Below are 12,324 nucleotides of genomic sequence, written 5' to 3'. Positions count from 1 at the left end.
GTAAAATTTGGGGTTTGCATTATTTGGAAACTGGATGGATTGGGAAAGGATATTTCCAGTTGATATTAGCAGTGAATAATTCTGAGGAAGTGAAAGAGGTTCAAATGAGTAATAAACATGGGTAGGTTTCTGGGGTGATGATGCAAATTCTGATTTAGAGTTCATAAATAAATTTTAAGACATGCTCTAGCTTTAGGAAAATGATTATTTTGTGTTGTGTGAAGATGGGTTTGACTTGGAGTTACAGCATCAAGTGTTTTGTTGAAATATTTTGTTTCCTTTTAAACAACTTTCTTTGCTAACTTATCTCCACCATTGTTTTAGCGTAAGATTGTATCAAACATTTTTCTTTTTTCTTTTCCAGAATGTGATTTTTTGTTTAGTCTCCAGTGTTTAGTGGCTGCTTTAAATCATTTATTTTTTGGAGAGGAAGGGGAACCTATCTGTTTTGTGTGCTGTAACAGAATACTGCAGACTAGATTACTTAAAAAACAGACTAATATAAATAATAATATAAATATAAATATAAACAGACTAATATAAATAATAATTATTTATAATATATTATTTTAGTCTGCTTGGCTCAAAGTATTTTATTACCTGATAGAAGCTTCTTTTAATGATGGTTCTGTGTTCTGTTCTTTCCCAGGTCCTCCTGTTCAGTTCTACAGCATGAATAGGCCTGCCTCTCGCCATACGCCACCAACAATCGGGGGCTCATTGCCCTATAGACGGCCTCCTTCCATAACTTCACAGGCAAGCCTTCAGAGTCAGATGAATGGAGGGCCTTTTTATAACCAGAATCCAGGTTAGACTCTTCTTTTGCCGTTTCTTTCCATTTCTTTCGTGTTGTGCCGAAAAAAAAAAAAAGACGAAAACCAAAAGACAAAAAAGAAAAACCTCTTCAGTTACACATAATTAACCCATATATAGTACATAGTTATCCCATATGAAATAGGTACTTGAGATTATTGTTGAGGAACTGGAGAGATGGCTCAGCAGTTAAGAGCATTGGTGGCTCTTCCTGAGGACCTGTCTCAGTTCCCAGCACCTACATGGTGCTTCCAGGGTATTTGACATCATCACACAGACATACATGCAGGAAAACACCAATGTGCATAAAATACAAATAAATAAACTATTAAAACATTTACTAAATGGATAGATGAATGAATGAATACTAAGTTTTTATTTATTTTTTTTATTTTATTTTATTTTTTTTTTTTTGGTTTTTCGAGACAGGGTTTCTCTGTGGCTTTGGAGCCTGTCCTGGAACTAGCTCTTGTAGACCAGGCTGGTCTCGAACTCACAGAGATCCGCCTGCCTCTGCCTCCCGAGTGCTGGGATTAAAGGCGTGCGCCACCACTGCCCGGCTAATACTAAGTTTTTAATAATATTGTTTCTACTCTAAGCAGTCCTTGTATGACTTGGTGTAAAGCTAAGGAGTTCCTTTTATTCTCTCTCTCTGAATGGAGTCATTTTCAGTGGATGGAATTTTCTTTTAAAAACTACCATTGTGCTAGACATGCAAGTGCTTACTTTATTTCAGCACTCATGGGGTAGAGGCAGGGAGAGTCGGCAGCCTAGGCTTGTAGAATTGAGGTCCTGTCTCAAGTGGAGTATGTATGAAAACAGTATTTTCTTTTTGTTTAATAAGACATCATTGCTTTATGAATTACAAATGAAATTGGGTATACATGAAGGTATTTTACATTAGACAGTCAAACTGTCTTAACTCAATTATCATATCAAATACCCTGATGGGTATGAGGGACTTGGAAAAATTGGTCCAAATATAACAATTGAAATAAAGAATTGAGGCTGGCAGTGGTGGCACAGGCCTTTAATCCCAGCACTCAGGAGGCAGAGGCAGGCGGATCTCTGTGAGTTGGAGGCCAGCCTGGTCTAGAAGAGCTAGTTCCAGGACAGGAACCAAAAAGCCACGGAGAAATCCTGTCTTGAAAAATCCAAAAAAAAAAAAGAAATAAAGAATTGAATCATATATACAGAAGAGCTAACCTTGTGCACACTACAATAATCAACATTTTGTTTATTTCCTAGAGAATTCACAAAAAATTTTAGGCACCTTGACCATGAGTGTATTATGTCAACTTACTGTTTTGTTTTTAATTTTGCTAAGAGGTAATGAAGCCTCTGAGTTCCTCTGATTCTGGGGACAGATCATTCCATCTCTCATAAGCCTTGAGTTTATGGAGCAGAAATTAATCTGTTAGTGAAACCTTAGTTAAACTCTTTAGAATCTTCCAAAAAAAATTGACTTTCCTCTTATTATCTCACTTGATTTACATATGGAAAATAAGATTGGTTATAATATTTAAATGCTTTTACGTTTTTAAAATTTTATGTGTATATGAATGTTTTGCTTGCAAGTACATATGTTTTTGTACTATGTATTTGCCTAATGTCCACAGAAGCCAGAAGAAGAAATTGTATCCCTTAAAATTGGAGCTATAGATGGTTGTAAGCTGCCATGTGGGTGCTGGGAGTTGGATCTGGGTCCTCAGGAAGAGCTGTCGCATACTTAACTGCTGAGCAGTCTCTCCAGCCCAAGAATGGTGATATTTACATATGTACTTTGTATATGAAACCAAGGCAAGGTATTGGTCAAGATAGACTTGAACTTAATGCTTTTTTTTCTTATTCTTTTCTCTTTCTTTCTTTCTTTTTTTTTTTTTTTTTTGATTCTGTATTTCATGACTTTTCTATTGTCCTGTACCTAACTTCTTCACCTGCTAAGGCTTCTTCTCTGTTTCTCCTAGAGAAGAAGGAGGAAGGGGAAGTCTCTATTACAATATAGGATACACTAATGGTGGAATCCTTGTTAGTGTTTATGCAGGACTGTCCTGAGAAAATTGTTTAAAAATATTGTTGAATATTAAATGAAGCCTCAGTTCTTTATCCAAATTTTCTTCACTCTCCTGGGCTCCTCTCATTTATGGAATGCTGTATTTGTAGTTAACCTAGTGCAACATGCAGGGTGAATCCTCCTAATTGTCTTGATTGAAATGTATTTCTTCTTTCATGCTTAGTGTTTAAGGCTGTGTTTATTCTTTTCTTTTCTTTCTTTCTTTTTTATTTTTTTTATTTTTTTTTTTTAGGTTTTTTTGAGACAGGGTTTTGTTGTGTAGCCTTGACAGTCCTGGTTCACCTGCTTCTACCTTCCAAGGGCTAGGATTCAAGGCATGAGCCACCACTGCCCCCACTTTTAAACAGTGTCTTCTTTAGACTGGTTTTGAACTTGTGGTTTTACCGATCCTCCTGCCTCAGCCTCCTGACTGTGTGTGTGTGGCCCATGCTTGACCATTAAATGCTTCTTTTTTCCCAGCCCTTGAATTTTAGTTTATTAGATATAGTCTGCTTAATAGTTTTCTAGAAGAGGGGCTAGCTCTCTTGGGTATCTGGCAATTACTGCTTACAGTCCCTTGTACCTTTATTACTTAATGTAACATTTTGAAACAATGTTAATCTAAAATGGGTTAGATCCATAATGAAGTTGGGAGAGGTTTCACTGTTACAATTTTGATACCAGCTGTACAAGGTACTTAGTAATACTGTGGAGGAATATTTCATGCTGTGTGTATATACTCAGTACTCCTATGAGAACTCTTGGGTAAAATTTGACAGCTCTTTAAACATCTGTTTCATGTATTTAATTTTTGCAGTATTAAAGATTGAGTCTAGGGCTTTGTATTTGTTAGCCAAGTGCTCTACTCTTTCCTTATGTTTCTAATGGACTAAAGATTTCATATTTCAATAATACTTTATAAGTCAGATTCATATATGCCAGAATATATTTTAAAGTAGAATTAAATCTTTAGAGAATAATTTTAATCTAAGTATTAATAAGGTGAACTGGAATTGTTTCGATCATGAGAGGCCCCTCAGCTGTCAGTATTTTTTTTACTCTAAGTTCTGCCTTTCTTCTATTGGAATTTGGTAACTTTAAAGAAGACAATTATAGCTCTGTGCTATAATTAATTAGTTAATTATAACTAATTAACATCAGCTATAATTAATCTGTTTTTAAAACCTACTTTAAAAAAAAAAAACAAGCAAAGCTGTATTATGTCCTTTTGGTGGGAGAAGTTTCTGGCTTTTGCACCATGATCCTTGAACATGTCAGGCAAGTGTTCTATGATTTTTCTGCACTCAACCCAAGTATGTTTTTTATTTGACGACTCTTTTGTAAGATGTAATACTTAGTGAATTATTTAGTGAACAAAATGATGCTTATTTTTTATGAACCCATATTTTGTAGTCAGAGCCTTGCCATAGATGTATGCTTCCAAAGAATGAAGTTTGACAAGGCGGTGGGGTTCTGTGGAGTATAAATCTGATAGCATTCCTCCTAATGCTGTCAACCACTAAGCCATCTCTCCAGCCTACCAACATTGTATTTTAATAAAAATAACATAACTCATTCTAAATTCAGAGCTCTTTCAAGTGGTTCTAGAATAAAGGTCTTATATGAGGAAATATCTTAGGTAAATGATGGGAATATACAAGTTTGTAAAGTTACTTCCCATTCTTTTGTTGTTGTTGCCGAGAATGAAATTTAAAGCCTTTCACATAGGAAGCACATATTCTACCACTAAGTTGTAAAGCAACTTCTGCTTTTTGATCTTTTCTGTTCACAGGAATAAACAGAACCAGGTATAACTAAATTCTGGTTAGATGAGCATCTTAGGGTTTCTATTGTGAGGAGACACCGTGACCATGGCAACTTTTATAAAGAAAACATTCAATTGGGGCCCACTTATAGTCTCCGAGCCTGTTATCTTCACGTCAGGACATGGCAATGTGGAAGCAGACATGGACATTACTGGAGAAGGAGCTAAGAGTTTTACGTCTTGATCCACAATCAACAGGAAGTGAACTGTGTCACACTGGGTGAAGCTTGAGCATAGGAGGCCTAACCCCCCCCCCCCACACACACAACACACACTGAACCACTTCCTCCATTAGGGCCACACCTACTCCAACAAGGCAACACCTCCTGATAGTGCCACTCCTTATAGGGTCATTTTCTTTCAAACCACAACAATGAGTTTTTAAAATTTTCCTGAGAAAAGAAGGCATATTCATCTTTAAAATGTAATAAGCTTAGTTTTGTAGTAGGAGCTGCGGGCTGTGTTCCTGCCGCCCCAGTTCCTGGTCGCCTGGCTAGCTTATGCCCCCAAATAACAACACACAAACTGTATTCATTTAAACACTGCTTGGCCCATTAGCTCTAGCCCTTACTGGCTAATTCTCATATCCCGATCAACCCATCTCTAATAATCCGTGTAGCATCAGTCTTACCGGGAAAGATTCAGCATGTCTGACCTGGCGGCTTGCTTCATCGCGTCTGCCCTGGAGAGCAGCGGCATGGAGTCTGAGCTCACTTCCTCTTCCTCCCAGCATTCTGTTCTGTTTACTCCGCCTATCTAAATTCTGCCCTATCAGATGGGCCAAGGCAGTTTCTTTATTGACCAATGAAATCCCACATCATAGTTTGTCCATAAAAAGACTGTTGTTTACATTATGCATGTTACATTATGCATTTTTTCTTTTTTTTTTTTTTGTCAAGTGCAAAAGTTACTGCCTTTATTTAGTGGGTAAATAATAAGTGAGGAGAGAGATTCCCACTTTTCTGTTTGAGAGGAAGGAAGGAAGCAAGCAAGCTTGATGTGTTTGTTTTCAGAAGAAGGTGTTCAGTGTTACAGAATGTGTGTGTCCAAACAGTGGGCTCCTTTCCTGATGTCCTGTGCAGTGCACTGCTGTCCTGCTGTTTCTTGGCTTCTCTCTTCCTCCCACTCTGCTTACTGTCTCTTAGCAGCATGCAGAGGTGCCACCACAACCTTAGTCTTCGGAGCGAGGGATTTACTGCCAAGAAATGTGATTTTTTAGGGAAAAATCTAAAACCCAAGTTACCTTTTGAAGAGAGACCAGTTTATGGATGTTATGCTCGTCCTACGTCTATACACTCTCACAAATGGTCCGTTAGCTTTCTCTGTGTATTTTACATGTTCTTACCTGTCTGTGCACACTGTCAGCCATTACCACTTCACTGATAGCTACTAACTTTATACTTCTTGAGTTTTAGTATCTCCCACCCATATTTTCCTGTTGCCTCTCATTTTTATGCTTAAGTTATCCTCATGCATCCCATTTATTTTGCCTTCATCTTTTCTAGTGTGTCTACAATCACCACCCCGTGCTTTTCCCATACTTAACTGCCATGGTTAGTGAGTTAATAGCTTCTTTAACTTTAATCACAAAGCTTTGTGATTTTTGTTATCCTTGTATGCTAGTTAAATCATTAGTTATCATATAGTGGTTTACCTACATGTAACAAAGTTTTTCTTTTGTTTCTAGAATTTGCCTTGATTTGCTGTTTCCAGGGCTTGATTAAGCTTTTGAAATAAAATCTTTGCTTCTACTATGTGAAATAGGATTGTATTATCTGTTTCTCATAGTTATGGATTAGATCTAGAGTATCTAATTGTCATGGTGTCTAAACACAGAAAATGTAACATCAAGAATTTGAGGCACAGTGACTTAAAAACAATCAGTCTCTTTCCGCCAAGCCCTCCATGTGCATCCTCTTTCATGCCCGCATACTCACTTTTCTGCAACTTTCATCAAATATTTATTTTTGTTTTATGTCTCAGTGTTTTGCCTGCATGAAGGTATATGTACTACATCCATGTTGGGTACCTGTGGAGGTCATCGAGGTGTGTGGATTCATGGAACTAGAGTTACAGATGGCTGTGAGCCACCATGTGGGTGTTGGGAACCAAACTCGGGTCCTCTGCAAGAGGCAACAAGTGCTCCTAACAGCTGAGCCAATTTTACAGCGCTGTTTGTTTATTTGCCTTTTTGAGACATGTTTTCTCTGTGTAACAGCCCTGGGTGTCCTGGAACTTGCTCTGTACACTAGGCTGGCCTTGAACTCAGAGATCTGCACGCCTCTGCCTCCAGAGTGCTGGGATTACACACATGTGCCACCACTGCCTGGTTTAATTTTTAAGCATATCTTCTAGTAGCCATATAGAGGGAACGTTTTTGGTCCTGTGAACTCTGCTCATGCTGTTTTATGCCTCTAAGCCTTTGTCCTAACTTGGTTCCTTAACCTCGATTGTCTTTCTTAAGTTCTGCCTGCTTAGCATATATCTTTTCTTCAAGTACTTGCTCAGAGATCTGTTCTCTGTTGCCTTCCTCCTTGTGGCCAGCACTGTCTCCTAGGAAATTAATTCCATTAAGAATATGGCTACCATAGTATATATACTTTCTGAAGAGAACTGTAACTATAGAGTTAACCTTCTAAAAATTATTTTGGTATCTGCTTTATTTGTTCATACTTAAATATCTGTCGAAGGCTTCCTAAATTGTGCCAGGCATTTGAGATGGAGGCACACATCCTGGGAGAAGAATAGTGGACTAAGGAGGAAATATAATGAATTGGAGTTATGAAAACTTGCAGTAAGAGCATCTGACTCTCAGTGTAAGACTCTAATAACCGGACTAGCAGAGTCCTTGCCTCAGGCCATACTTGTTTAACTAAGTAAAGATCCAATTAATGCTTGTTTTTTTGTTACCGAAGTAATAAAAAGCCTATTTAGGTTGTTGGGATGTCATATTTTTTTTTTCTGCTATACTGACAATTTAGAAAAGCAACCAGTTGTTCATGGTAATCAACAGAGATGGTATTTGCAAAAAGGATTGGTTCCCATTACATAGAACAGATACGTGCATGTTAAATGGTGCCTGTTGTAGTTCTAAGGCGTACTAAAACTCTCTAGTGTGTTATTTTGTTTATGAAGTTACCCTCAAAAGTGGATCCGTAAGGTAGTCAAATGTTTGTGAAAAGTGGTTTCCCTCCTTTATATATTTTATTGTATTATCCTTCCCTTTTAATATAACTTGCCCTTACCCCTTATCCTCCACACCTTTTTTGTTTTTGCAGTATCTCTTGCTCCTCCTCCTCCTTCCATCCTACAGGTAACTCCTCAGTTACCTTTAATGGGATTTGTGGCCAGAGTCCAAGAAAATAGTAAGTTTATGTCTTCTTTATGCTGTAGTTCAGATTATAGGCATAGAATGTAATTTACATATGACTGACTGAATAGTCATTCACAGTGCTCCTTGCATTTGGATAGTCATTGTAAGAATGGCTAGTGATGATGATAACGTAATAGAGGTGGGCCGGAGAGAGAGCTCAGTGGCTAAGAGTGTGCTCTGCTTTCGCGGAGGACCTTGAACGCCAGCTCCAGGAGCATCCCACACTCTGCCTCTGCAGATACTGGCACTCACATGCACTTCACACTTCTACACATAATTTAAAAGAAAATTAAAAGACAATGATGGTAAATTTCTATGCTTTCAAATGACTTTTATAGCTCAGAGCACATGCTTAGCTTACATGAGATTCCAGATTTGGTCCCCAGAACCATAACTAAAATACCACTACTGATACCCACAAAGTTTTAAAGGTAAAACAAATACACATACAATAGTATAAGTGAAAGAGAGAAAAACTGCACAAGGAGATAATCTAATTGCCAAATAAATATCCTGCTCTTTTTCTCAGTTGCCTAGACAAAGTGGTAGGCTACTTAGCGATTACTAGAGATGTGTTATAGGTCGCCTGAGGATATAACGCTCTCCCATTTCAAGTATAAAAAAGGACCACACCACAGTAGGGCATAGAAGATCAGTCTGTCAGTTTGTCTCCCAAAAAGCATAGATTGGCAATAAATTTTCTTTGGTTTGTGGTCTGCTGTTGAATCATCATGCAAGACTATTTTGCACAGCTACAGCACAAATTTTAATAATAACATCCAGAAAATACCCATAAATCCATTATAAAAAGTTAAAATCAAAGTCAAGCATAAAAACATTGTATCAAACATTTGATTATGTCATTTATCAAAGTCAAGCATCAAAACATCCACAGGTCACACACGCCCTCTTCCGTAGATGTAGTATTGTTGAGATGGTAGCTGCACAAGATCAACCTGTGTTGCTTTTTTCTCTAACACGTTGTCATCTTCCAGCACTGTTGTGAACTCGTGTTGCAGATATGCTTTGAATAGAGAGTTAGGCTAATTAGCCTTGCATTCCCAGTAAAGTTAAGCTAAAAAGTGTTCTCCTGAGGGTGGGGTGCAGCTGGGTTGGTAGAGCACTTGCCTGATGTGCAAAGGCCCTAGGACTAATTTCTGCCACTGGGTGGTTGGGTGTTGAGAGTGATTAATTGTGATCTCTCATAGTTTTTTACTGTATATAATACGTTTGACAGAATAAGTGTTAATTGACTACTTAGCAAGGCTTCCTGTCAGTAGCAGGCTATTAATAGGTTTCTGGAGAGTCAGAAGTTACAGATATTTCTGACTTATGGTGATTAAGGAGAGGTGGGGAGAGGTGGTATAATCTGTGCTTTTGTTCAAGGGTCAAAATGTATATTAAGGTGTCATCAGGCTGTAGTTGTCCACTGTGCACCTTTCATATAAAGGATGATACAATTCCTGGACTGGAAGTAATTATAATCTCTTGCTAAGATTCTCTGGAAGTAGGCATTTAATAATGCAGGGTCTATTGGAGCAGGGGCTTTGATCACTTTGTTTGCTGCCTGTGTCCCTGGCACTTAAAGTGTCTGGCCGGCAGCAGGCACTTTGGCCTCCCCCCGCCCTTTTTTGTATTTTCTGTTTGTATTTTAACTGGTTGTAGTCTAGTCTGAGTGCCCATCTAAGTTAGGGTTTCTGTTGCTGTGATAAAACGCCATGAGCAAAAGCAATTTGGGGAGGAAAGGGTTTATTTTGTTTTTACTTGCAGCTGTCAGCCCGTCACTGAAGAACCTCGGGGCTGGAACCAAGCAGGGCAGGAACTTGGAGGCAGGAGCTGATGCAGATGCCTGCTCTTCATGGCTTGCTCAGCCTGCTTTCTCAGAGTACTCTTGACCATCACCCACACTCGCCTGGGCCTCCCACATCAATCACAAATGAAGAAAATGTATCACAGACTTGTCCTAGACCAGTCTGGTGGGAACATTTTCTCCATTGATGTTCCCTCTTCCAGAATAACTGTCTGTGCCAAGTTGACAGAAAACTAGCCTGGGATAGGGCCCAAGGGTTGAATTTGTCAGGTGCCTTTGCTCTCCTATTTGCTGATGTCTAAAAATAGTTTGTTTATTATTTCTGTTTATTAGAAGGTACTCTATGAACTTTAATGCATTGTAATTTTAGATATGTTTTCTTAAATTTAAGAGCATTTTCATATATGTCCAAGTATTTTTTTATTAGAAGGTATTCTGTGAACTTTAATGCATTGTAATTTTAATATTGTAATTTTAAATATGTTTTCTTAAATTTAAGAGCATTTTCATGTATGTCCAAGTATTTTATTTTTTTATGTTTCAAAATTACCCCTTTTCAACCTACTGTTCTTTTGGCTTGTGTGTGACCCATACTGGCTTCAGGAGAAACATTTGCATAGTAATGGTCAGTAGGTCTAGTGTGTGCCAGGTACAGCCATAGTATTACCCTTTGCCAGACTTTGAGGTTAAATGTAGGTTGGAAGATCCTGCATTTAAAATTTCTGGAAATAGCAGACTGATTAGAAAAGGGTTTTTGGAGTTCCAAATTTGAAGGACTTTACAATTTAGTTGCAGAGTCATCCCAGTAAGAGTGGCATTCCCTGCATCACAAATGAGTTTAAATTTCTTGAGTAAAGAAGACAGTCAGGCCGGGCGGTGGTGGCGCACGCCTTTAATCCCAGCACTCGGGAGGCAGAGGCAGACGGATCTCTGTGAGTTAGAGACCAGCTTGGTCTACAAGAGCTAGTTCCAGGACAGGCTCCAAAACCACAGAGAAACCCTGTCTCGGGGGAAAAAAAAAAGACAGTCAGTTGAATAGTAAGTGGAAAGTTGGTTTGTTTGTTTGTTTTTTTCTTTGAATCAACTGACATGATGAACATTCAGATTTTGAAACTGGCTTTGAAGATTAATAATCAGAATATTTTCTTTTTTTTTCTTCTTCAAAAATTGGACTTGAAAGTTAAGTAGGATCATGAAACTAGTCATTTACTTTGACAGGTAATTAGTGAAAGTTGTCAGGTTTGTAGAAACATCAAGTATTTCATGAGTAGAAGTAGTGTTTTAATGTTATTTAAGTACATATGTGTTTAAGACTTGCTGCTTGGATGGACAATTGTAAAACATTATTATAGCTCCACCGTTAGTATTTTAAAAGCCTTTTTCCCTGTGTATGAGGTATACTGGGATTGACTTAACAGTCATGGCAGGGCTTATGCATTCAAAGAAATGTTATTTTCTTTAAAACATGCACCTAGGAAAGATGTGTATCTTTGTTTTAGAATCGTCTTAAGACTTCCTAGGCATTATTTTAAGGATAGTCTGTGGAAATAATATATTTTGCATTAAATTTAATATGTGGAAGAGTCTGGAATCACTTGTAGTACTTATTATTTAATATATTAAACTACTTACACTGTGATAAAATGTGTAAATATACCCCTGTTATTATTTTTTAGAATTCTCATATGACATCCTGTTGACAGAGGTTTCTATCCCTCCTGGTCCTTTAGCTGTTCAGTCCCAAAGAAACACATAGAGGTCTGCATTAATTATAAACTGTTGTCCTCTTAGCTCAGGCTTCTTATTAACTAACTCTTACATCTTACATGAACCCATTGTTCTAGTCTGTGTTAGCCATGTGGCTTGGTACCTTTATCAGTGAAACAGTCTCATCTTGCGTCCTCTGCGTCTGGGTGATGACTGCAGACTGAGCCTTTCTTTCCTCTTCCCAGAATTCTCCTGTTCTCACTACCTTGCCTACACTTCCTGCCTGGTTGTCCCGCCTATACTTCCTGCCTAGCTACTAGCCAATCAGTGTTTTATCAAAACAATCCAAGTGACAAATCTTTACAGGGCACAAGACCATTGTCCTGTAGCACTTCTCCCCTCCCCCCCCCACACACACTTTTTCTCTTTCTAAGACAGGAACTCTGGATCTAATCTCCTTTGTTTACCTTTCTTCCTGACATTATCCGTAACAATTTGTAATCAATGCTCTAAACAAAGACACATCCATAATCCAGTTTTGGGGAATGTGGGTGAGTTTTCCAGGCTACTTCCTGTTGATTGGGGGCACTGATAATCTTATGAGGACCTAAAGAAAATTTAGGATTATGAACAAGTCCTGACTGAAATACTCTGTGAGGCTTGATCATCTCAGCCAGCAATACTGGGCTGTTCTAGATGTGTCAGAGGAAACCCCAATAGAGGTTCTCTGAAATGTTGGATCA

The 12,324-nt window shown here is 38.2% G+C and overlaps 1 protein-coding gene across 29 annotated transcripts in view; it reads left to right on the top strand.

Moving 5' to 3' along the window:
* The window catches only part of Abi2 (abl interactor 2), a 98,307-nt gene that overhangs the window by 70,107 nt on the left and 15,876 nt on the right, over positions 1-12,324 (top strand). For 15 of the 29 annotated variants that reach the window (XM_057761586.1, XM_057761584.1, XM_057761592.1 and 12 more), the window contains one exon: positions 650-808. In XM_057761586.1, coding sequence (XP_057617569.1) covers positions 650-808 — 159 coding nt within the window. Of the gene's footprint in view, positions 1-649; positions 809-7,969; positions 8,057-12,324 lie in introns of all 29 variants that reach the window. The other 14 variants (XM_057761577.1, XM_057761575.1, XM_057761589.1 and 11 more) reach the window with 1 other exon arrangement.

Source organism: Chionomys nivalis, chromosome 2, assembly GCF_950005125.1.
Source record: "Chionomys nivalis chromosome 2, mChiNiv1.1, whole genome shotgun sequence".
NCBI lineage: Eukaryota > Metazoa > Chordata > Mammalia > Rodentia > Cricetidae > Chionomys > Chionomys nivalis.
Note: the sequence above shows the minus strand (reverse complement) of the source record. Positions and strands in the feature narration are given on the sequence as shown.